Source organism: Patiria miniata, unplaced genomic scaffold, assembly GCF_015706575.1.
Source record: "Patiria miniata isolate m_02_andy unplaced genomic scaffold, ASM1570657v1 HiC_scaffold_8, whole genome shotgun sequence".
In the NCBI taxonomy this organism is placed as follows: domain Eukaryota; kingdom Metazoa; phylum Echinodermata; class Asteroidea; order Valvatida; family Asterinidae; genus Patiria; species Patiria miniata.
In genome coordinates, this window is record NW_024037075.1 from 4,552,383 (window position 1) to 4,579,702 (window position 27,320).

At 40.2% G+C, this 27,320-nt stretch overlaps 1 protein-coding gene across 1 annotated transcript; it reads left to right on the forward strand.

The window, feature by feature from the left end:
- LOC119719772 (basic salivary proline-rich protein 4-like) lies at window positions 1–27,320 on the forward strand. Its single transcript, XM_038189261.1, has 4 exons — window positions 1–238; window positions 5,356–5,735; window positions 22,445–22,552; window positions 26,958–27,320. The coding sequence occupies exons 2-4, from the start codon at window positions 5,454–5,456 to the stop codon at window positions 27,303–27,305; spliced, it is 738 nt and encodes a 245-aa protein (XP_038045189.1). The 5' UTR covers window positions 1–238; window positions 5,356–5,453; the 3' UTR covers window positions 27,306–27,320.

Sequence of the window (27,320 nt, forward strand, 5' to 3'; positions counted from 1 at the left end):
CCACATGCGTTTTTGACATCAAGCCGAAAGCCCTCTCGTGGGAAAGTAAGCGCAGAAAATATCGTCGGTAAAATGCTCGATTTTCATCAGTTTCTGAGCAAGAAGTGGTTTTGTCATTTGTGGATTTTGATTCTCTGCGTGTTCGTCGTCGAGTCTATGGTGGAATTCTGGAGAAATCTGGATACAATTTGGCCGAAAATTCATGCAGAAAGCGCGACTGTCCGCGGGATTTTTTTCGGTAAGTTTATTTACATGTACCCTCGGTGCATACATGCGTGCATGTGTGGATGGTTTATGGTGCGTCATGTGCACGTACTTCGACATGTGGCGTGTTCTGTTCAGATGTGTCAATATATGAATACTCTTTAAGTCATCAGAACCATTGTTGATACATGTAGCTCAAGTGTTGAATTATGAAAGGTACATAATTTGGATCCAATCTGTACACAGCATGGTATAAAAAATTAAGAAGTCAAGGAATTAGAAATGTTTCAGTGTTTGTGTTAGTTTTTGTTTTGGTGTCAATTGGGAAACAAAAAAAGTATTGAATTACATATTTATTTATATCAAATCACGAGGTATTTGTTAGAATGGGAATAAATTATCAAGGTTTATTAACACTAACAGTGTCTGATGGTCACACAGGTTTAAATCTCGTCAGTCAGTTTTTCTTTGGGTTGAGTGTAGTATCGTTTCCCCTTGTTTTCACAGCATGTGACCAAAATCAAGGAGGATACATGGGGGAAGGAGTCATGTCATTGTGATGTTATTTCCTTTAATTTACAAACGTTTTGGGAAAAGAAAAACGAATCCATTGTAGAAAAATTAACAAAACTTGTGTGTCTTCCCATTGACTTTTTTCATGAACATCAAAGTGGCATCAGTGTACTAATTACTATTCAGTGTACTAATTACTATTTTTTCCTTTGTTTGCCCTGTAAATTAATGAATACCGGTACTTTAATTAAAGCTAAGTTGATGTCAAAAAAAATATTTTCATGTGAAAGTAAGCAACAATTTCTATGTATTTATTTTCAGTTTTAGGTCCATGTAAGCACAGTGCGTCACTTTCTCCATGGTGAAACTAACATTGTAAATTTGTGTTCCACGTACACAGATTACATTTGAACTTTGCACTGTCAACACGTGTGCTTTCATGTACACTGCATGTACCATGGAAACAATACGGGTTTTCCCCTTCAGTTCTACAAACGGCCAGGTCTATTCTTCCTATTCATTGAAATGTTTATTTTTAGACATGAAGTCAATATATGAATGCATCCATTCTCTGCTGAACAAAAGTGCAGAATGGGGAAGTGACGGACAGGAGTGGATATAATGATTTATTTAGATTCCTGTGTGGGACTGCTTCTGTAGGCTGCTGGTTCCTGGCCCGGCGTTAATAGCATTATGCAAGAAGGTCAAGTTGTGGAAGTTAACTTCCTATAGCAGATCTGAGTTGACAGATACTGGATTGTTTATTGAGGGATTGAAACCTAACCACCTGAAAACTGTTGCAGCTATAACACCCATGCTTAAATAAGTAGGATTAAAGGAAGTATGGCCATGGTAGGGCCAAGTCTGAAAATTTGGGACTCTCAATACTGTGTATGAGAGTCCCAAAAATATTGAAAACATGCAACACAAGAAAATAGACTGGCACATGAAACAACCAGTCCAACAACTCTTCAGTACTGCATCTACCGGTATCAACTGTCAGCTGACTGCCAAAAGAAATATGTAGGATATCAGATACTAGGTCACTATTTCTACACATTTCCCCATACTTAGGCACCAGACTAATGACAATGAATGAAGACGTCAGTCTTGTCAAACAGTTGGACCATGGATGGACATGTACAAAGCTACATGTAGTAGTCTTTAGCCTTATTTTGAAATCACTTAACTTCCCTCTCATGAGCAAATTCTATAAATTGCCTCGTCTTGTCTAAAGTAGGGTCAGGGAACCAGACTACGAGGAACATTTTCCTCGATTTTTCCAGCATCTGTGAACACAAAACTTTGAAAGAGGCAGTGGAACAACTTTTAGTATAAAATACTAACCCCCAAATCCATCCATTCCTGAAAATTACAACAATTTAGCAAATGTTGTATCTATATGTAGTACCCTTAGCCCAAGTCTGTACAACCACAGATAAGGGAAAATGTGTTTCCTTGGCTTTGTATGTTTTCTTTACAGCTCAGCCACTGTTTACATGTAACATTGGTTGGATTGTGGCTCCATCAGGAAGGCTACTTGCACAATCAAAAGTTGCCTTTGGAGGCTGAGGTGTAGGGAGATGTAATCGACAGTTAAGATAGCAGTCCTGAAACTGTTTATTAGGAAAAGTCAACTTACAAGTCATGGCAGATGGCATCATGTACATTTTGAAATCCAAAATGCATTTTACATGCCAATTTATAATCTTCAATTGTTGGTTAAGCCCAAGTTAACAAAAAATACCAGTTAATCGTCCCTGCCTGCATCCTACATGTATTTTGAAGCGGCATCCTTTTATTTTTTATATATTTTTTTTCTGACCTCAAAAATCTATTTTTGTTGTGCTTAAAACATGCATAAATTGGGTCAAATACATGTAAACATTGTCCTAACATACCGGTACATGTAGATTACTCCACTTACTTGTAGGATAGCTTATAAAAAAGCTGGAGGTCATTTTGAACTGAAAAGTTGGTGGCCACTTTAAATTGAAATACATGGCAGCCATCTTGGAAAAAAAAAAATATATAAAAGCCCTTCATCCTCTTTTGTGAAGAAACCCGGACGCAGCAGTAAAAGGTCATTGTTTTAAATCCAAATATTTTACTTACCGAATTTTAAAACATTTAATTGTTGAGCATACCATGTCCAAAAGCATATTTTACACCAGAGGATTAAATAAAAAAATTATGAGAATGTATAAAAAAAAAATGAAATTCAACTTAAAATATTACTGGAGACTTAAATTCGAAGAAGAGTATCGGACTTCACAGTGCATATTTTCTTTTACTTGGAATCAGCACAAGACACTAGTTGTCAAGTTTGAGATTATTTCTTATTTAAGTTGTTTTAATTCAAATAAGTAGTCATTCATCAGTGGTTTAATATCCAAGTCCCCCAATGTGTGGGAATTGTAGCAACACAAAGCCACTTTTTGAAACCTTACCTTATGCTGTTATCAACCCTTAAATTCACTTATTAATGTTGCCTACATGTAGGGCTACTTTGGATATGTATTTTGATTTGCAAACCTGTTTAATAAAAAATAATATTGTTGAGGTTCCGTGAAGCTAATTTCTTTTAGAATTCATTGAAATATTTGCTTCTATTACATGCATTACTTTTTCTTCATCATACATGTACTAAAACCACAATCAATTTTGAGAAAAAAAATATGTAAGGTGTGGAACAACGTTTAGAACTTGTGTCCTCATTTGTGTGGTATTCGGACTTTAGTCATGCCTTTCTCAGCAAAATCAAGCCATTGTGATTTGGAATTTGTAATATTCAACTACACAATGGCAAAACAAATTGCTTAAATGCACTGCAGGGAAAAGTGGTCAAATCATTGAGTAATAAGTGTATTCTAGGATCCCCTTTCAATGTCATATCTTGAGTATGGTTTTTAAAACCCCACAACGACAAAAAAAGTTCTGTCATCAGGTGAAAAAAGGTCACAGTAAAAAAATCAGACATGATTTAATATTTGTCCCTGAGTAATATCCATTGGGATTTAAAGAGAATTACCTCAAGGGTAAGGTGCTTTTCTCAGGATATTTGGAAAATTCTGAGAATTGCATGTAAAGGAAAGTTCCTCTTCACATTAATTTGCCAGTTGGGTCAGTGAAAGTCAGGTTTTTGGTCCAAGTTGCTCAAATAGGAGCAAACTTGCCAATAAAAGGATTTAAGTTAAAACGAACAAGGTTTAAAAGATTTTTGAAACAAAAGTCAACTTCCATATTTCTCCTCAGAATAAACAATACCCAAACAAACATGTAATTCTTTTCCCTTGTCCAGATTTTGTATAAAAAAAGTCAAGTACGGTAGGATCAGATCCATGTTTGTATAAAAGGCCAACCTAACCTTTGTTATTTTTTGAATAATTTACAAAAGAGAACTGTTTTGCTCCACAGGATCAGTCTCCATTTTTTACATTTTCTTCTAAGGCCATGTAAAAATACACCAGTTTCTTGTCGCTGTCTGCTTCCTTTTTTTCCTTTTTTTTTTTTTTTTAATTCTTATACAATTTGCAAAATTGTGTCACTTTATTTGTTGCCAACAAAATCGTAGCTAGTAGGCTCCTTTTGGGTCAGCACAACAGTGGAGAAAATGGAAGAATTCCTTCGTTTTTTTTTCTTTTTCCAAAAGGCCGGACGAGAAACCACTTATTGTTTTTTTACTCAGCCTAATACCCTTAAGCTCAATTTTAAGACAACTTACACTTAGCTGAAGGGCTGTATCGAGGAAGAAACTATGGAGAACAGAGACTATTAAATAAGTTAAATCTTGAAGTATGGATAAGTGTACATTTCGCTATCAGTTTGTGGATGACGGATGATTTGCTGTTTGTCACCCATCAGCAGCTCGTAAGCCCCCTGTTCTTAGACGATCATCAAACGCTGCATAATCAGGCACGCACCTGGTTTTGATGATGACACAAATTTCGTTACCCAGCAGGTTTCCGGAAGTTTGACGGAAATGAACTTCCCTTTAAGGCCTCGGAAATGGCCAGCCCTGAACTTGACAGTGCGTGATCATGTTCGGTGGATTGCTCAGCTGATCATGTAGTTAACAGATGGTCCCAAAAAAAGTTGCAGTGTTACGATGTATGCACTTGTATTGTAAAGAGAGTGGAAGAATTCCTTGAAATGGTAAAGATTGGCGCTTGGGAGTAAACAAACCTTCCAGGATCTCCTTATATCCAAAATCATTTTTTTCTTGATTTTTGGTTAATTGGATTAGTAAAGCCCATCCGCTGTTAGTTTTAGTGTCCTGATTTGGTGAAAACACAAGGGTGTGCTGATAATTTTCATTAGTTTCAATGCCCACAGTTCCTGTGTAGACTATGTTGTTGGTGTGGTTTGTTGTTTCATCATAGAGTTTTAGTGGTTTCAGGTTCATACTCCACTCTAGTCAATTTTTTGCTCTCAGCCTCCAATACATAAACTTATTGAAAGCAAAACTCCAACACTGAAAGGCACAAGGATTTCCATAAGGAATTGAGGTCATTTCAATGTTGGGATGAGTGTAGTCCAATTGTCAAAATAGTTACACCTTCTCAGGCTACTTTCCCTGATCTGCTCTCATTTTCATAAAAGGAATTTAACAGTACTATTTTTATGATTTCTTGACAGTGGGGCAAAGGCACTCATCATCAGATCAAGCTGGACGTTAAAAGGACTCCTGCCTTTCCCGAGTGTTCCTCAACATCTTAAAAGGATCGCTACCCACCATGAGCAACCCCCCACCCCAGGGGCACCAGCACCACCCCCAGTCACCCCCAGTCCCCTCCAGCTCCTCATCAGCCCCACCGTCGGCCCGTGAGGGTCTGGTGGGTTCTCCCACTGTACCCCAACCACCATCTTCACAGCCTGTCGGTATCCGCGAGGGGGATCTGCCGGCTGGAAGGGTCGGCCATAATGGGGAAGCTATGTCCAGTCCGGGCATCGTGGACGGTGCGTATGACAGCGACAGAGGCAACAGCGTAGCCAGCACGGGAAGTGACGATAGAAAGGTCAGTGCACTTTTGTTTGTCAAGGACAGATCTGGGGTGAAGAAAAGGATTTCGTGAGGGTGAAGAATTATAGGGGATGGGTGTGAACAGGAGGGGGAGGGAAGCTGAAGGCGGGCACAGACCTTTGCAGGAAATAACCACAGCCCAGTTTCACAAAGAATGATACCCAGTTATGTGCCAAGCAAAAAGCAGAACGGAACCGCTCATAAGCAGTACATTTACTTTCATTTTGGTTTGTATCGTGCTTCAGCTAAGCAAGTAAGTTCTTTGCGTGGACAAATCTCTGTGCTTGGCAGCTATGTAGAATTATCGCCATTTGGTTGGTTGATTGTCGTATGGCCGTGTTTTGGAAAAGACATTGATATCTACATTTAGTTTAAGGGCTCAGGTGCTGTTTTATTTTGCACATTTTGAAGGTCCGTTTCAAGTACATGTAACATTATCAGTTTTACCAGAAAAAAAAATCCCAAAACTCGACCCTAATCTCCAGACATGGTGTTAATTGGTACACGTCCCTCATTGGACATCATTTCTGCTTAAAACATACTGCAGTATTGCTCATTGCCCAACTATTCAATGCTTAAACTTGCCTCATCATGGGACCAGGAGTACTACATGTGTGCATGAAGGTCGCTTCAGAATGGGCTCATTATGACTAGCACTTTTGATTTCCCTAGCCACAGTCAAAATCATTCACATTCAGCTTTCAGATTTGACAGCTGTTCCCTAGTCGGGCCTCCCAGAAACCCAACTGCTTCACCCCTCCCTGTCCCTTCCTGGCCATGACAGCAAGACACAGGAACTTCTCCCCCCCCCCCCCCAAAAGATTGTAGAGCTGACCCCTGAACGAAGAGGAAGGCTTTGATTGATGAAGTATGTTGAAATGAACCGGTAGAAGCTGGCAAGGCTGACTGGGGGGATCTGTGGTTAGCTAAGAGGCCAAGGTGGAAGCCGTGTACATGTGTACATGTAGGCGCAGGTCCCGGTACATGTAGGTCATAAGGTGGAATGACCTTAGAGAGTGTTAGGTGAGGGATTGGACTGTCATCATAATTATCAGAGTTCAAGTATGACTGGATTAAGTATTGCAAGTCAGTGAATGTAGGAATTCCAACCAGGGAGGGCCTTTTGTCCCAAAACTCTGTCTGACTAGTAGGTCCTCTACCGAAAATCCTCCTCCTTTTTTCCTGAATGAGTGGTAGTTTCTTGAGAAAATGTTCTACTTACAGTTCAGCAAATTTCCACATATTTGTTGGAATTACTTAAGACTTCATAAAATTTCAGCCATTTCAGTTGATTCACTCAGCTTTATTTAAATTGATTCACATTTCAATTGAAAGCAACATCTCACTTTTAGGAAAGTGACTTGGGTTTTACATGTATGCCTACAGTATGCATGTGATCACAAAAAACTGTATCCTAGGTTGTTGGATTGGAACTCCCTAGAGGGTCTATTTTTATCAAGTATAACATCATTCATTTTTGGTTTAAAAAAGATATTAAACACTTTTAGTCAGATTGGATTTTTAGGGGGGCGGCCGGGGAGGGCCAAAAAAAATGACACTTAGGCCTACCATAAAATACATTTCGTAATTAAGTGAATTGAACATAAGGTTATAGCTTCCAATCGATTTATTCCCAAGCTGGTTGTAAAAAGAGCCAGCAGGAAACATCAGTGCTGGATGCCGCTGTCTTGCTCTGGGATCCTCCACCTAATGGTAGCCATTTCATCCTTCATTTGCACCCCTCCCCCTTGGCCACTGTGCTGCTTGCTTGTTCATGGTCTTGGGGGGGGGGGGGAGGGGTCTGACCGGGTTTTGATGATAGTAATTTCTGAAGTTCACGGCCGGTTGTCTGGCCCGCAGTAAGCCCCCTTCAAGGAATGGGAAGCGAGGAAGGACGTAGTTAGCGCTGCATCCGGGTGGTGCCAGGAGCCTCAGCTTGCAAAAAAGCCCACTGGGTTCTTGAAGGATAGGGATTCATTAAACTCTTTTAAAGGTGTACTGTAAGTGCTGTCAACCAAACCTACATGTAAAAAACCCATTCTACAAACGAAAGGGGACAACAATGTTCTTTCTTGTCCAGACTTTTGGTACATGGGCAATATCACACTAATGGGCCAAAAAATGAATTTTTCAGAAGACCTTCAAGTTTTGATGATAAAACTATGATCTTGGGTCTCTCAATGTTTGCTGTACCGGTACACATTGCAAGCTTCAAACAAATATCCTCACCTGCAAATGACACAACGTGGTATTGTATTTTAGAAAATAAAGTGGATATTGTTTTAAAAAGTGTTACGTACGTAGCGAAGGACAGACGTTTTAGATAAAGTCACTAAGTAAGAAATATAAAGTTTAATGATCCCCTTATGTTGACTTATTTAAGAAGATGTACCGGTACCCTGGAGGAATGCTTATCAGTCAAAACCTAGAAAACTTAGAGTCAGTGTGAAGAATTATTTGATATTTTATAATCAGGATTTATACGTACAAACAGACTGGACATTTGTCACAAAAAGTGGAAATGCCCACATTCAAGTCTGTTAATACAAAAGTACATTCACCAATGACTGGTTTCTATCCTTGATGAACCATGGCTAGGGGTATCAGTTACTTTGAAAGTTTTTCATGTTGACCCTAAATTCTTAATGAGTCTTATTAAGAACGTGACCAAGTCTGCGAAAACCAGGCATGCAACTGGGAAATCACAAAAAAACAGAGGAAATTGAAATCTTTCCAATACATTGTACAGTGTTTTTCTATTTTTTTTAATGGCACACGTGGGAAGTTAAAAAAGAGGAAATCAGCTGATCCGAGGAAAAGTTGCATGCCTGCAAAATCCATCACTGACTCTGCTTCACATAATGCTTCAGGTCCAAATTCGCCAGAATGCACCACAAATCCACCACTGCTATAGGTGGATTTTGATGGACATGGTACTCTTGACTTGTCTGCCAAAATCCCCTCAAAATGAGGGGATGGATATTGATGGAGTTGGGAAGGTTAGGGTTAAGCTGGCATCGTTATCAAGTCCATGACTTTTGCCTACACCTACTGGCACTCAAATTTTCAAAAGGCCTCTCAAAAATTTGGGAAATCGTTTTGTCATAAAAAATGTGGGGCGGCAATCCACCTTTAAACCAATGTGTTTCGAAGCCTTAGGTGTCAAACATAAAACTGTTTGCAACAAAAGGTCTTCCTGCAGAATTAAAAGGAATTCCCCTCTGGCAGTTGAACAACCAAAATATTATGAAAAGGCGCTGGATAGTTGTTTCAGCACGGGACTCCACACAGAGGGTGGGGCCGATGGAATTACAAAGGTAATATTTCAAGCAATTGATTGAAAATTGACTGCTTTTCGTGACCACACAATGAAGGGGAAGTGAACTATTGTAGAGAAGTCAGGGCTGTGGGAAATTGGGCAACAACATCATGTAATGAGCGGGGAGGTAGTAGGGCTGGTGATATTTATATTTCTGTGCAGTGGAAAAAGTGATTGAAAGACAGAATTCCTCCTTTGAAATGGAATTCAGCTTTTAAAGGAAACCCCACAGAAAATATAAAATGTGTATAGCAATGGCGGTACATTGTAGTACCAACAAGCAGAAGCAGCAGTACTGAAGTAACTGAACCGGAAACTGCAGCAGAAACTGTGGCAGCAATGCTGCAGTAGCAGCAGAAAGCAGCAGTATTGTACCGACATGGTACCGGTAGCAACATTAAATGCAGTGGAAAGCAGAAGAGCAAGAACAAGCAATGGCAACAACAGCGGCAGTAGCAGCAACAGCAGTTTTTCACAAGCCAACTTCAGCGGCAGCAACAATACAGCAGCGAGGTTAGCAATTAAGTTTCAGCAGCAGCACTGAGCAGCAATTTTTGTTGAAGTTTCATAAGCAGCTGCAGCATAGGCAGCGATGGAAGCAGCAGCAACAACAGCAGCAATTCAGCACCAGGAGCTGTAATACATGTAGTCAGAGCAACAATAGGAGTGGGAGCAGCAGCAGCGGCAGCAGCATCACAAGACAGCAGTATAATATAACAGCAGTAACAACAACAGCTGCATCATAAAACAGTGGCAGCACAGCTATACAACAGCAGCAGTTGCAATAGCATTTCAGCAGCAGCAAAGAAGCAGCAGCAGCAGCAGCAATGGTAGCAGCAGCAATTCAGCATCAGAAGCTGCACTAGTTAGTATACCGGTACCGGTACTAGAGCATTAGCATGAACAGGGCAACAGCAAGAGTGGGAGCAACAGCAGAAGCATTAGCAGCAGTGATGGCTGCAGTATAGCAGCGACAAAAACAGCAGCAGCAGTAGTACACAATGTTCAGCTGCAGCACAGCAGCAGCAACAGCAAAGTTAGCATCAACATTGCAGCAGCACCAGCAGTGGCAGCCTGCTGTGACAGTAGCTGCTACTTTCTGATCCCAATATTATTAACCTGAACGAAAGAATTCTAACAGTAGCAGCAGGAGCATTTAAACTTGTAGCAAATAGATCTTCCTGAAACAGGCAATCACAAAATGATGAAATTAAGGGGTAGTGCACTTTTCCCCCCATCCCACTTAAAAAAAAGGAAATAAGGTAAAATGGGAAGTTCCTTTACACATAATTAAATTCCTAAATTGATTGACCGTGCAGGCTTTCCCCTTGCCTATTCAGCATCCCGGCCCACTGTGTGTGGTCATGCATTACTGCTGCCTTATTAGAGCACAACAAACTACGTGAAGGTATGCCGAAATTCCATTGTTGAATAGTGACCTACAAAAAAGGGGAAATGCTTTTGAAAGCAAGTAATTTCTTGCACAATAGGCTGTGTAGTTTGACAGTGGGATTAGGTGGTATTTTCACTGGGAGTGTTTAATTTGACCCACAGGAGCTTGTGGTGGCAATTACAATTTATCTCAGATTTAGTAATTGAAATATCTACATTATTGACATGTTCTTCTTATGGTCCAATTTATGGAAATGCTAAGCTTAAACATTTCTAAGCATGTTTGAGTGCAAAGCAAAAAAATCAGTGCATAACAAGTCAGTGGCAAGAGACATCACATGACATTTTGATAAGCATCACATGACATTTTGATAGATATATCACATGACATTTTGGCATGTAACCTGTTTTTTTTGCTTAGCAAAGCTTTTCCGTGCTTAGCACAACTTGGTGCAGCAGGTTGCTTGGCCACATATACACTTAGTATGTCAAATATCCACATTGGATCACGATTTTACAAATTTCATGTTTACTTCATATACTTACAGGACGTGTGTACATGTACACCTACATGCACACATGTACTGTATATTCTCTGAAATTGTGTACACTGTCTGTAGACAGATTAAGTTGTCTGGTGCAAATCATTATGCACTGTATAGCGTCTTCGACCTTTTGTCGGAAGGCCGAGAAACAAATTAATTTGGGACCTGTTCACGATCTCATACATTTTTACACATACATGTACAATGCACGGGAATCGAATGGGGACTCATTTGTACAGGATTTCTCCAACCGCCCATCCCAGTGTAGGTGAACGCAGGGGATCGACTGGCGTCCTGCAACGCTTACCGTAGAAGCATCCATAAATGTCAGGGTTACCAGTGAAGTCTAACCCTCTCTCTCAGTGAACTGGGTGGAGAATTTGTATGCGAGGAATTCATGCCCTGCCAAGCATGGCTTCCCTTGTCCTTAAAGGGGCTATGCTCATCTGCGCCATGATTTAAAGGGACTACAAATAATAGTTAAATAAAATAAAGAGGAGGAGGGGCGCCCTACATGTACAGCCGCATAGCCAGGGTTGTCACCATAGGGGGCGAGGGGGGGGGGAGCTGGATGTTACAGTGGGGGTGCCCAATTTCTGTAAAAATGTGTTAACCATGGTCACTAATTTCCAGTGTGGGGGGGGGGCGACAATTTTGTGTTGGGGGGCACACTCCCCTTCCCCTTGGCTCAGCGCTGGTGCCCTAAATCTCCTATCATACCCCAGTTGGCAACATTAAACCTTAAAAAAAAAAAAGAACTGACAATTTGTTTTGGTTCGAAAAGGTGGCTGCCAGATATTATTTGGAGCCCTGCCCCCTAAAAAGTAAAGGCTGAAAAATGGAATTTGCATTTACTTCTAAGAAATGACAGATTTTAACCATGCCCCCCCCCCCCACCCAAAAGTAAAAACATGTTAAAACCTTACTTTGCAATAAAAAGTAACGGTTAGAGTAATTATGTTAAAACAGCCAGCATTTATGGCAATGATATTGGACTCCCGGTGAATTTGAGTTTGCAATTAGTCACGCAACGTGATCGTTTTGTGAAGTCACCTCAGACACGTTGCTTTAATTTCCTCACCGAAATCCTCTCAACAAGCAGACCAAGACCAAAACAATTGGTCGTTTCCTCCCTGACATACTCAACAAATTATGAAAAATTGAAAGCAGCAATCACTAGGGGTTTCAGGCACATTGCGCATGAGGGGCAGACATCGGTTGGGTGAGGTGTCAAGACTCATTTTATTAGAACAAACTTTGGCTACGCAGAGTGTCACAACAGTGGAACAGCTAAACTTTATACAACTTAATTTTGTTTAAAGGCTATATGAAGGGTGTATGTTAATTACAGAAAAAGAAAGAAACGAACACCAAGCCCAAAGTAAAGGGAGAACTTTACTCACTGTCACCCAAAGTCCATAGCATTTTTGCCCGGAATCTTCCTGAATCCTTCAAATGTATCCATTCCTTTACCGGAAACCTATGGCAAATCCTTGGGAGAAAAATTCCTAAATAACACAAAAATTATGGTGGATTTTGGAGGATTTTGGAGTGTTAGCATTTTAAAAAGTTTAAAATAACAGTATTTCATAGCTGATGGTTAAAACTTTCATTCTACAACTTCAAACCCCCAACCAAGACATTAAACTTTCTTTTGCGCTGATTTATAGAGTTTGATTGATTTGTACACTCTCTGTGAATAAAAACAAATGAAATTTACAACTTGTGGCTGTTATAACATGATTTTGCACATGTGGGTCACCATCTGAACTTTCATTTTCAAAGTAAGATCAGTTGGACTACCACCACCATCTATTGTGTCCTGGTTTGGCACAGGGCCTGAGTGCTTTGCATGGGACGTAAATGAGTTCCCTGAAGATGTTGGACCCGATCAGCATTGTGAAATTTTGTCCAAACCGGACATTGATCACAAGTTTGTTCCAGGAAAGACATTATAATGCTACCTTTCCATCTGCTTCAGTACTTGTCAGTGATACATTTTACAATTCAAGGAACGACATTTGAGCTCATGCCTTTTGGAAGTTGATTTTCTCAAATTTGGTGTCCCAAGGACGTTTTGTTAATGATTTTTCCTAGTTCAGATATTTCAAGAAAAGTACAAATTAAAACTTGTTTGTTTTCCCCGTGTAATGATTGCTTTCTCTATGCTGAATATTGCCACCGGTACGCGGGTAATGAAGTTATTGGGGAAAAAAAATGTTTTTGAATCAATACAGTTTGAGAAAAAGAGGCTACAAAGGTAACAATTAATGTCTGACAAATTTTGATTTTTTACCGGACACTGAACACAATCTTCAAATTCGTTACAACATAGTATCCATACTTATGATAGTTTTTTTCCAGGCTTTGCATTTTCGACAGATTTCTTGCTGCATTAACATTTTCCATAGTCAGGTCTCTTCACATCTTGGCCTTCCAGCTGCTTTCCCTTCAGACAGAATTTAATCCCAAACAGGTCTTGCCATAAACCTCGTAAATCAGCTCCTTGCACTTTCATTTCCCTTTTCCTTCAGCTCAGGGCTAATATTCTCAGAGATGTTAAAGTAATAATGTAGGACCTACAATATGTGCAAACATCAAAAACAAAACCACCAAATTACTATGAAATTACCTTACTTGACTGTATAAGTGATTAATAGTCTCAAGCATCCTATGAAATCATGGCACCTGGTATGCTGTCATTTTCAAGAAAAGTGGACTTTTTGTTCAATTTCTAACGATGGTTGGCTGACCATCGTTGGAAAAAAAACTGACTTTTAAAAAAAATATTGCCCCCAATTTACAAAATTGAGTTATTCCACATTTTGTTTGCAATTGTTAACACATCTGGTTCCCTGATCTGACCGATGATCCTCCGGCATCTATTAATTGTTCCGTTTTGTCTGAAGTAGAGTCAGGGAACCAGACTACAAGAACAGCATTTTTTTGGGTTTTTTTCAGCATCTATGAACACAAAACTTTTAACAGGTCAGTGTTACAATGACAATGTTTGCTATAAAATACTGCCCCCCAAATCCATCCATTTCTGAAAATTACAGCAAAAGCAAATGTTGTACCGTAGATTACCTTTAAGCAGAAAATTGTGCTAAGCAAATTCATGTAGTAAGCCACAATAAGCTGGACACCAGTCATGAGCTATAGACATTGCATGATATTTGGCCGGTAACCTATTTTTGCTCAGCAGATATTTTCTGCGCTTAGCGAATTTGTTTGCTGAAGAGCTCTGTCAGGTTCCCCCCCCCCCCCCAGCATACCACTTTCTTGCGCTTTTCTTTTTGCCACAGCTCTGGTAAACTCCCCTTCTTGAGATTTGCTCACAAATCATGTCTTGCACTTTCATTTTCTCACAGGCTGAGGTGAACTTTTTTTTGGGGGGAGCCCTATCCTGGTTCATCCAACTTCTTGTTGGGTGATAACCAGGCTTTCCCCATTGGAACCACTAACATTGCATTCCTGTGGTTTTTGGGTCAAATAAATTGGATGTGATTGTGGATTTTCCTGACCAACAATGTGGTTGCGGTTTGTTGACCTAACTGAAGGCCTTTTCGTGGGTGATATACCGTACCTGTAAATCCTGGGTGATACCTGTAAATCATGAGTGCAGATGTTTAAAGGGAATATACAACATTTGCAAACATCGAAAAATAAAACTTCCAAGTTTTTATGAAATACCTTACTAGGATGTTGGTAAATGACAGTCTAAAGCATCCTGTAAAATTATGGCACCTGGTGTCGAGTCATTTCCAAGAAAATGTTATTTTTGTATACATTTCAAACGGTGGTCGGCCGACCACCGTTGGAAAAACCTAACTATTTTTCAACTACTGCTCCAAATTTACAAAAAAATTTCAGTCCAAATTTTGTTTGCTATTGGTTACATGTTCATGAACGGGTGCAGGCCAGCTAGACTGGTTCCCTTATCTTACAATTTTCCAACATCTATAATTGAGCCATTTTATCTTTAGTGGAGTCACACATCTTTAGTGGAGTTCGAACACAAAACTTCAAACATGTCAGTTAAACAATATTTGATATATTATACTAACCCCTCAAATAGTTCATTTCTGAAAATTACATCAAAGCCAATGATGTACATTCCCTTTAAAGATGTTTTCTCTAGAAGAATGTGAAACTTAGTTGAATAATTTGGCAAGATTTTCTGTGGTATCCACTTTTTGCAAGATGGGCTTCTTACTCCAGCTAACTTAATATTCTCACATAATCTGAAATTTACACTGATAGATTTAAAGATAGATTTGAAGGACAAACTCTCAACTCTGGTTTGTGAAGACCCTAGAATGGAACAAGTACTTGCATCTAGCAGTAGCAGTGTGTTCATGCAGGGGAGGGGGTGGGGAGTTAAAACTTTGTTCATCATGGGCTGGGATTTAAGGCGAAGTAAAAAAACAAACATGTTTAGCGTCCCCGCCCGCTTCCTTTTTAGAGGCCGCCTCCTTTTTTTTTTTTTTTTTTTTTTTTTTAAAGACAAAAATTGATAAATTTTAACGATCTCTGCGCAGAAGAGATGTTCGGTTCTGCATAGTTACATCATTTTGGTCTCATTTTCTGTTGCATCTTGCCCATAAGAAACCAATATGTCATTTCCTGAGTCCAAGTGGCGGCCATTTTGAAAAAAGCTGGTAACCATCTTGAAAAATAGCCCGACCGCGTTGTCTTGAAAAATGTGTCGGGCGGCCATTTTGAAAAAAAAAAAAAAAAAAAAAGGGCCTCCTCCTTCCTTTTTGTCAAAGAGGCAGGACGCTAAACATGTTTTTTTTTTATTTTGCCTAAGCTAGTTTTTAATAGCCTAGTGGTGACTTTCATTTTGAAAAATGCACAAATTTTAGTAAATTTTTTAATCAGTTTTGATTTGTTATGCTGAATTGTGACATTGATTCAAGAAACAGTCATTTATTTAAACAAACACATTATTCACTGAAAAAAAGTTTTGTTTGTGTGGTGTGGGGAAGAAATGGGAGGGGGAGAGGGAGGGGTGGGGACAGAAAGGGAGAGGAGGATAGAAAGGGGGGGGGAGGGTGGAAACATGTAGCTCACCCTCAAACCATGCGCAGGGGGATCAGCTGGTAAAAATCAGCTAGTCACCCACCATTGTGGCTGCTATTTCTGCCATTGCTGCCATGAACTCATATTTATTAACATTTATGAAGAAAGGTGTGATCTATTTAGCAGAAAAAGTAATATTGATATGATGAGATGACTAGATGATCCCTGCGACTGTGTACCTGTTGGTATGTGCACGCCCAGCTCATTCCACTTGTGTCTTCAGGGTGGCTGTCATGCCCATGCCATGTAACACTGGGGACCCGTGTATTAAAGCGGCAGTCAGCATTCCATTAAAGATGTGACTGGTTTTTCTTATCATTGCTGTTTTCATAATGAGTGCCGTTTAAAGGGGCAGTCAGTTCATTGGTTGTCCAGTAAAGGTTGTCGATTACAGGGGTGTGTATATGTGTGTGTGAACAGCTCTCCATGGTGTGAACAACTTTAGGTGTGTTACAATCTTTGTAATTTTTATACAGTGTTTATGTGGGGGAAAAAAAAGGTCGGTGAAGGGCAAAACTCAATATTGAATGAATATGATGAGTTAAATCCTTGTGGCTGTGTTCATGTTTCTATGGGCGTAACAACAGGTTTTGTTAGAGACGAGCAAGTGCACGCGCAGCAGGACCATATGCACTTGTGTGCATCCCTTTAAACCGGAGCCGCACTTGACAGCCGTATGATTGCCACAAATAGATCTTACATGTATGTTATGATTTCTGGCTGAAAATACATGTAACAAGCGGTCTTGGTCGTTGGTTCATTGAAAGCCTATTTATATTTCGTCCTGCAGTGGCCGTGTAGGAATGGCCCAATGCGACTTTCCAGCGAAAAGTCAAAATCTTAGCGTCATTACAGCGCGGTTCACATTATATTGTGAGTTGGATCACCCTCAAAATGACTGCAGTACCGGTAGGCTTGGAAAATGTTCAATTTCATAGTCCAAGTTTTCCGTTGTCCTCGTTATTCCCGGGAAAAAAATATGCTTATGAAGTTAAGGCCCACAAGATTCTTCAACGAAACGATGATTTGCATACAGTTTCCAAGAATTATACTGTTTTTCTCACAGTTTGGGAAATATTTGAGTTCGTCCCTGTCCAGCCCAGTCAGTTAACCCCCATGGGGCAGGCTGTGAGATCTCTTCTACTTTCGCAGTGTGGGAAAAGCCCTTAGCCCATGGGTTTGTAGACTTGGTTCAAGCCTGACTTTTAATCCGAAGGTGCTGCATTAAAGCCTTCTGTATCGGGTTTGATTCGTGTACATCTCAGTGGTGTGAGCAAGAGTCGAACCCTTGTGTGTAAAAGCGCTTGGTGCCAAATAAAATTAATTATTTTTGCTGTTTAGAAGCCAGGATCAAAGTCAGGCATAGACCAAGTCTAGCCCAGGGAACAAGATCATCACACTCTGTGGTTTAAACCACATGAATCATCCTTGCCCTTGTACCCAAAGGGTGACTGATGTGTATGATCCCGTAACTCGGTGTCATCAATCACTCAAGTTTAGGGGGGTTATTAAATTGGGAGTTTCCCAAGTTCTTCCTGCAAGCCTTGGAATGTATTTTCCCGATCTTGAATATTTTGCATCTAATTTGAAGGCTAGTCCCAACATCTGAGAATTTTACCTTAAAACCCTAACTCGCTACTGACTCAGTGCAAAGTCTGCCAAAATCTATCACTTACTCTTCTTCACTGTTCACATAATGCTTCAGGACAAAATGTCCTGAAATCCACTAATCCACCGCCTTGTAGAGATGGATTTTGAGGGACTTGGTACTCATGGCTTGCGTACCAAAATTTTCCCCTGAATAGCCAGTACTTTTATCATGGAATTACTTTTGAATAATTTGGCTTTCAGGGAGCATCTTAAAAATGGAGGGTTGGAATTCGTAGAATGTTCACTCAGTTGACTGAACATCAGCTATTCAAAATGTTTTTGTCTTTTGGAACAGCCCAGGAATTCCAAGGGTACCAGTGTGGAAATGCTGGTGATGAAAGCACATTATGGACACTTCGCCCATGCATAAGTACCCCCTCTGTGGTGAAAAATTCCGAAAGAACAGTCAGTATTGAAGGACCATTGGGGACCATTTTGGCTTCCGCACATTGGTTCAGTAGATTAACCCGAACCTTCCCAAATCCTCCAAAATCGTCTTGGCAAAATGGATGATTTTGCAGGATTGAGGCTACTGTATTTTGGCAAAAGTGTGTGGCTGATTTCGGAGGATGCACTTATGCAAGGTCTGAGGCCGGACCTTGTGTTGTTTATGCTCACTCGTGCATAACTGTAGGCCTAGATTATACTTGAAATCCTCTGCACTGCTCCAGGATGTCACTGGCTGTGCCTAACATATTGACTGTCATTGCCGGAGGATTTTGCAAGATTTGAGGCAGTGGTCACCCCTCTAACTTCCAAGGACCACATTCAAGAAATAACGATGATTTTGCAGGATTGAGGCTGTATTTTACACGGAGGCAGTTGGAGGATTTTGCAGGATTGAGGCAGTGGTCACCCCTCCAACCAAGGACCACATTCAAGAAATACCGGATGAATTTGCAGGATTGAGGCTGTATGCTTTTTTTACATGCAGAGGCAGTTGGAGGATTTTACAGCATTGAGGTTGCATCCTATAGCAGAAATACCTGGGGAGTTAGGGTTAAATGAATGATGAACAGGGGATGAACCAATGCAGTGTCCTTCAGAGATGCTGTCATTGTCAGATTACACAGCGCCCTCTTTTGTCCACGCATGGTTCCATTTCGTACCGTGCTCCAATATCAAGACATTAAACTCATGCACCGGAATGGAATGTTCCAAATTTAGAAGTAACATACTTAGATGATCCCTAAGAGAGTAATCATGGAGTGATCGCTTAGCAGGATTTTTCATAAGCGAGTTTTCTCGAAATTGAACTCTGGGCTGAGGTCTTAAATCAGTACCTCCCTCTTAGTTTATGACCGGTCTGTTGACACGCCGGAAACCAAAGTTCACCAAAACAATGAAGATTTGATATCTGCCATTATATATTGGCCAATTCAACTTGTTCAGTATAGTGGCGGGTTTGGGATAGTCTTTACAATACTGAATAATTGTCTTATCACGAGATAGCTGAACTTCTTCAAAAGTTTAAATCAACACGGATTGTATAACCAGATAAACTTGGCTGGTTGATAAAAGACATTGTAATGTTTTTGATTAGCTACTGGCATGTTTCTCTGTCTGTCTGTATGAAGTCATTTCTAACGTTACATTTGTGCAATTCTGTTTGTCAGTCAAGCTAAATGTGTGTCTGTTAGGCCAAAAATAAAAATACTCGGTCTCTGGTCAGGGCGCGCGTCGATTTTAATCATGCACGTCAACCTTTTTCCCCCTACAAATTAACACGGAAGCTACAACAGCGCCCTTTATTGCTGCACCTCCTCAAATGTTTTCATACCAAGGAGCACAAAGGAATGGGGAAATTGCACCAAAACAAATGATAAAGGGCACCAAGGCAAATTATGAAGGACACCAATGTACCGGTATGATGAGGACACAAAAAAGCAAAATAGTACCCTTGTCTGTACAATTCAAGCTTGAAAAAAAAAAAAAAAAAAACACCAAAAAACCCCCCCAAAAACGCGTTGCCGCATCAATTCCGGAACTTCGGTCTGACCAGAGACCGATATTTATTTTTTTGGCCTTAGCACAAGTTAGTCCCAATGTTTTGATTTAATAGCCCTCCTATGCAAACATACATTCAATCAAGTGGCTGTTTTCAACAGCTAAGAGCTCCCAGCGTACACTGGCTGTTACTGTTTACTAGGTACATGTATGTACTTGCTACAGCGGAATCGACCTTGACATTGACACTGTCCTTAACTAAGATGTCACATGGAAGTCCGATGAAGCTGTCAAATGTAAGCTCGGAAAGGGATGTTGCCCATTAAGTAATTAACACAAGATGCTTAATGGATTAATGACACATATGGCTTCGCATGCTATGTCAATCACAGCTTTGAGAAAAAGGTTTAGTAACGAACAAGAAGGAAAATGATTAATTAGTCTGTGAGATGTGATTAATACAAAATGTGGGTTTTGTCAAGCTCGGAATTTTAAAGCAGTTTTCAAAACTTGTGTTTTGCCTGTTTATCTTCAAAATGAAAAATCAAGTTTCTGAGATGTTACTGGGCCATTTTAAGAAATTGTCAAAGTTTCATATTTGCCAAATACTAAACCGTTGATCATTCAAACCAGAAGGAAAATGCACATAATAGATTGGGCATATATTCAACCTTTTTAAGCAATTAAAAAATTTTTTTTTTATTGTTTTTAATATGAAAACATACATGTACATGTAGGATTAGCGCTTTAAAACAATTACAGACATTTTCTGTGGTTTGGGATTTTTTTTCTTGTGTGTGTGTGTGTGTTTTTTTTTTTTTTATAATACAAAACTTTGGTATTTGAATATTGTACAAGAAAAGCATGGTCACCCAAGTATTGTAGCACCCCGCTGTGATATCCACTTGATGACCACTGGAATGCAACCCGCCTTAAGTTCTGGGGGGCATTTGACCTCTTTGGACCAAGTTTATCCACCGACCCATACCCTCAATGCAGTGAAAGTTCCATGGTAATCACCAACAATAGGATGACCTCAGTTGAATATTCCTGTCTAACAAGCAAGCCTGAACTGTCCGAATTTCATTACAAAAATCAAGCTACAAAACCCCTGGGGTGATAAGTATTAACTTTGGCCTGGTCTGACCTTCACTGCACTGAATAGTGTATCACGCTGGCGCTTAGTGTTTTACAATAAAATTATCAACTTAGGCCAAAACGAAAAAGACTCCGGTTTCTGGTCTGCGTGCTCGTCGCCGTAGCCATGCGCGTCGGCAAAATTAAAAAGTTTTTTTTTTCAATGTAAGATGATGTCTCAAAACTGCCAAACTCACTGGTTTGACTGGAATCCTGCTGCTGCACAATTTTAACATGTTTTTAGATGGGGTTACGATCGAGTATTACTTTATGTGGCCTCTCTCGGCTATTTTGCACTGAATTTAGTCGGGCACCATTTGCAGTCATCAGCAGACATTTGAAGAAAGAAAAAAAAAAAAAAAAAAAAAAAGCTGCGTCGCTGCACCACTTTGGGGCAAGCTCCACACCAGAAACTGAAGACTTTTTTGGGGGGCCTTAGCAAAAGCAGTATATAAATATTAATCAAGTAATTTGTAGGTTCCTATTTGTCACTCTATTCTCAGCATTAGGGCTGTTCATTTTCGATATTTAGTATTTGATTACTCAAAACTGCGTTTGACCGAATATTTGGATATTCGAAACTGCGAGCTGCAACTGTGTGCTGCGCTGGTAAAAAGTTGCGCAAAGAGCGCGCCAGTTAAAATTGGCCTGCGGCGATCGATAGGGGGCACTGGAGTGTTTTGCAGTAAATATTTTATAACTCTGTAAGGGTTTGAACCTGCGAAAAGGATGTGAACAATGAACCGCCCTTGACAAAAGACAAACAAGTACCAAGTGGTACAACCCACAGCTGCCGGGTAACGTGTGAAGATGCCTTTAATTCGGCACTGTCAGTGCATCCGAATGAGGCGTGATCTATAATGCCAAAATATGCAAATTAGACACATGCTCATCAGTGTTTTCAAAACCGGTCTTCGAATGCAAAGTTGTAATACTCGAGTTGCATAAATACAGTATATGGCCGAGTAAAGTGTCCACCAACCAACCAACCAACCCACCCACCCACCCACCCACCAACATAAGCATCTCAAGCCCACGGCGTGTTTCACACCCGCCGTGGGAAAAAGTGGACTTGACAACAAAGCTATTCAAATTTTCGGTTGATAATCAAATATTTGAGTGTTTGATATATTTGGGACAGCCCTACTCAACAGATTTGGAAGTTTCACAAGTTTGCAAATTGGCTTTAGTGTAGGTTGTCTGATTTTGGAGGTGTGGGTTAGATTATGAGCTCAAACTCACTCAAACTATGTAAGACTTCAGTGTGAATGTCAAGTGTTGCTCAGGTCAGATCCAGCATCTTTAACACATCTTTCAAGGTAATTCTGTGAACATTCTGTGAACATTTTGGGAAGTCAAGTTGGCGTAGCGGTACTTTCCTGCCAGATTCCGTGGGGTTTCCCCAGAATATTCTTCTGGGCTTTTCCTCTCACCTCTAAAACTGTAATTTCTTTTCATTGTCTTCTCTCCACAGGTTTCTTCAGGCTTTCGAGCTACAGTGCCTCGGGCGCTTTTGAGGAATCCTTGGTTTCATTACCAGAAAGGATTAATAATAATAATAATACTAAATTATGCAAATTGTTAGGCTGCAAATCTTAACTGACAGTGTTTCTCTTGTTTCAATTTCAGCTCACGCCACAAAACAGACCGGTGGCGGTCTTCAAATCCAGAACGTCGTCCTCACCGGCTGCGCCAGTTGCCTATGCAGTCAGACCAATACCACAGCATCATCTGACAGTAAGTATTGGGGGGGGGGGGTAGGGCATGGGTGTTTGATTCAGAAAAAGGTGAAAGGGGGGGGGGGTGGTTGTTGAGGGGGAAGATTATCTGACTCCAGGGTGCGCTTTCAAAGGTTAACAGGACTGGGCAAATGGTGGCGCTGTTTGTGGCGTCCTCTTTTCTCAAATTTTACACAATTTTGATTTTTGAACAATGATTTGGCCAAGAAAAAAGAGTTTTGGGGAAGTGTGGGGGGGGGGGGAGGGAGTGGTCAGGTATGCATGGGGGTTGGGCATTGTCACCCTAAGACACCCCTACGATAGACTTGTTATGATTTGTGGTCCATCATAGGTATCACAATGTCATTACGTCCAGAATCTCACACTGCGCATATCATTCCATCAGCTGTTTATGCTGAGTTAGTCACTTGCCACCAACAGAGGGCAGTACATACATCCACTGTATGGAAGATCACAAAATACAGGGATCATACGGAGCATGTACATGTACATGTACCGGTACCAGTACATCTTTATTATGAGGTCGTGCACTGTGTATCTTTATGGGTCTCAAAGTCAGTTTTACAGCAGAAGTCTTGTTTGTATTGGAATACAGTGGCTACATTTTTAAAGTGATTGTCATGTGTTTATTCATGCCTCAGTAGATGCAAACATACTCTGCAAAGCAACATTAAACAAGCTTTTATGGGCCAAATTTATTTATGCTTCACTCTTCATTAAACTTGAGTGTGTTTAGGCACTGCAGCGCAACAGTTACATTGGAATTGACATCCATATTGTGCTATGAAGGAATGTTCAGTGCACACCACAAGATGTGTCACTGTTGAATGTAACTCAAGTTTCGTAGAAAGTCCAAGACTGACTGAGTGATACCAGTAGCTCAAAATGTGGACTTGAAAACGCATCATTCAAGAACAATTTTAGCTTCAAGACAGCACGGACCATTTACTCATTTACTCACGTAACATAATCTTTGTTGACTTAGCAAACTATACCTTCTGAAAATACTTAACAAAATTATACATGACATTTACCCAAGGTCCACAAAACTTTGCCAAACACAAGTCCCCCCCCCTCCTGCATGAATATTCCACCATGGTTTAAATATTACAGTCCACAGTCTTGTGTTCTCTTCCCCTAACAGTCCATACATTTCCTTGCAGTACAGTATGCTTAGGTGATAACCCACCTGGTTTTCAGCACAGCATCCATATGCCTTGCCATGTGTGGCTTTGGCAGAAGTAGGTGCTAATCACCTGCATGACAGGTGTACGCTAATTGATGGAACTATGGGAACAGGTGGCCCACATTAGGGAGGCTAGGGGACCTGGATTTGGTTACTGTGTGAATTGGCAAATTGACTGCTTGATGTTAAGTAAAGTTGACACTGATACCTTGTCTTGTGAAATATGGACAAGTAAGACATTGGGTGTGTTTTATGTCAACTTTTCTCCCCCAGATTTTGTCAGCATTCTCTTGATTATTTCTGTGTGCTGAGACACAGTCTTGTTGGGGTCTTGTTTATCAAACCGTTGCATTGTTTCAGTTTTCATCTGCAGTCCTGACTAAGATTTGGGGCACTCTGGGAACCGTTTGTCACTTCACTTCAGGAAAATCAAAATCCTTCAGGCACATCCAAGTTCTTTGAACATGCTGAAAGGCACTTTTTGTTTATAATTGTGAATAGAAAGTGGTATGATGTACAATGTATGAGTGTTTTGACTTTCATAATTTATGTCATGTGTGGGATGTTTCTTTGAAAAGACGGAAATTGTATGACCACATAATGAATGATTGATCATATTAATCTTACGTTGGCAGGGTGAGTATTTTTACGGTGATCATATGGGGATTAAGTTTCCAAATTAAAAAATAAGGACTTCCTCATCAAACTTTAATGAAATTAAAGGGTAAAAAGTCATGTACAGTGTATATTACAATCATCACAGCCGATGGTACAGTCAAATTTTGTGAGAAAGAAAATAAAAAAAAGAATTGTTAACATTAGGCCGAGTAAAAAAATAAGTAGTTTCCTGTCCATTTTGAAAAAAATGAAGGAGGCGCGTGTTTTTTCCCCCTTTTTTCTCCCAAGATAGTAGATTTTCCAAGATGGCGAATGGCTTTATTGACTATTTTGCTGATATAAAATATTGTACAAAATATTGCTACTTAGCTACAATTTTGTTGGAAACAAATAAAAAATCAAACAAACATAAAGACAGTATACATGTATTGACAATATAATGTGCCAAATGAATTTAAAAAAAAAATGAAAAAAAAATGGGGCGGCCGGGAAAAAAAAAGAACGGGCGGGGACAAGAATATGTTTTTTTATTTTTGTATTTTACTGGGCCCTTAGTTTACTTTTTATTATAAAACACAAACGTACCAAAATATTTGTAAGAAAATTAAATTCTTAAAAATCCTGGACACTTCTCTAAAATCAGCTTTTGCAACTTGGTTTTCAAACCTGCCAAATCTTCCCCTAAAATGTCTCAGATTCTACATTCCATACTCCAGTTTTGTGCCTCACGGTGACCAAACCTTTGTATCACTACTGAAGGACCCACCACCATGCTTGAACATCGTCCCCCCTTTGGTCAGTAAATAAGCACCCTGAAGAAAAGCAAAATAAATCAACCATCCGTCCCTCCTGCTCATTTCTGCCATCACTCGCTACCCCCCCCCCCCCCAAAAATCTTGCCAGATAGAAATAACATGTGCACTGGTCCAAGGGGGTAAGGCCAGTTACCCAAATGCATTATAATGGGTGTTCAGCACCCCTTGCCTAGGGTAGAGGTGGGTTAACAAGGACCCCCATGACCCTTGTACAGTTGTATGGATCCGCCTGGCAGTTTTGGGAGTTTCCATGGAGATACGTGTCTGTCCAATGGTGTTTTACAACTTTTGGGAATTGACCTCAACGCAGCTTTGTGAAATATTGTCCGATGACATGATATTCAAATGGATGTGAAACGCGCAAAATCTGAGACAACAAAACTATACAAAATTTCTTAGGGTTGTCTAAGGGGCGTGGCTAACTCGCAAATGCTAAAGTTCAATTAAGTCACATTTTGGTGGTCAAGACTTGTAAACAAGTACACAAACATTTTCACTTAACTGCTTTTTTAAATCTAATATTAGCAGTTTTTATATTCAAAATAATTTTCATTTCTATATTCCATATTTCCATTACAGCAACAGCAGAGAGTAAACTTGACAAATTTGGTTTCTTCTCCTGACATACGGTACAATGTACATGTACCCAAATCAAAGTATTGAATAGTGGTGGGATTAAAATTCACATTTTTTGAAGTTCGGTTTGAATTCCACTATTCTGTTTGGATTTTGGAAACTGCATTTTGGAAACCGGGGTAGTGGAAAACAACTGGAACATCCCCCAGTTAGTACATGTAGCTCCATGGTCCCTGATTGTAACTGCATTCACTCACTAGTGCCGGGTAGTGGACTTCTTGGTTCATAAATAACCTGCCCATTCGTAGGCTGATCAGAGAGCTCCCATCACCCATTGTTTTTCGACATTACAGCTCTTAAGATTCTTTAAAGGCCCAGTGGTCAATCAATGCCACAATCTACATGTATACCAAATCATCGTGTACAGCATTCCGTGCCGCACCTCACTGGTCACATTTTGTTGGCATGACTGTGAGCTGAATGGGAACATCCTGTGAAATCAAATAACTGTTATTCCATTTGAAAAAAAAAATTAGGAAAACCTGATTTTGAAATCTCAGATTTCTCCCACCACTAGTATTGAATTATTTTCTCCATTTCTATATTTCCAATTAAAGGGAAAATACAACATTTGCAAACATCAAAAAATAAAACTACCAAATCATTTTGAAATACCTTGCTGGACTGTTAGTGAATGACAGTGTAAAGCATCCTGTAAATCATGGCACCTGGTATACTGTATCAATTTCCAACGCTGGTCGGCTGACCAGCGTTGGAAAAAACTGGCTTTTTTTCAAATACTGGCCCCAATTGACCATCGCACTTGTTTGCAATCGATTACACACCCATGAACGGGTACAAGCCAGCTAGACTGGTTCCCTGACCTTACAATTCCCCAATGTATGTAAACTGCTCTGTTTCTTCTTATATGGAGTCAGGGAACCAGACTACAGGAAAATGATTGTTTTTCTTGGTTTTTATAGCATTTTCGAACCCAAAACCTCAAAAAAGTCAGTGTAACTATATTTGCTATATATTTCCAACCCCCCAATTCCATCCATTTCTGAAAATTACAGCAAAAGCAAATGATGAATATTCCCTTGAAACGATAGTAGTAGAGAAGAAGTCTGACAAAATTGGTTTCTTTGTTCAACATTCTCAACTTAGTTACTTTTAATTCGATCAATTTTCCCCGTTTTCCAATCTAGCAACAGCAGAGAATACCTTACATCGCCAAACGTGCCATGTCCCCTCAGACCCACCATCCCATCGTCTGGCAGAGCCAAGCAGCCGCAGCAGCAGCAGCAGCAGCAGCAGCAGCCTCCCAGGGATGGACGCAATACTTCCCCCGACAGACCGTGGTGCCCCAGGGGTTACCCCAGTCCGTCTCCCCCCAAGGTGGTGCTAGATATCAACCCCAACCCCAGCCTTACCCAGCCTACACGTCACACACTCCTCCAATAAGTGGGGTAAGTACAACCGTTTCTTCTCGTAACCACACCAAACTCAAAAACAAGATCAAATTTATAGGATGCTGCTCCAAAAACTCTTGTTGAGTTTTACAGCTGGTT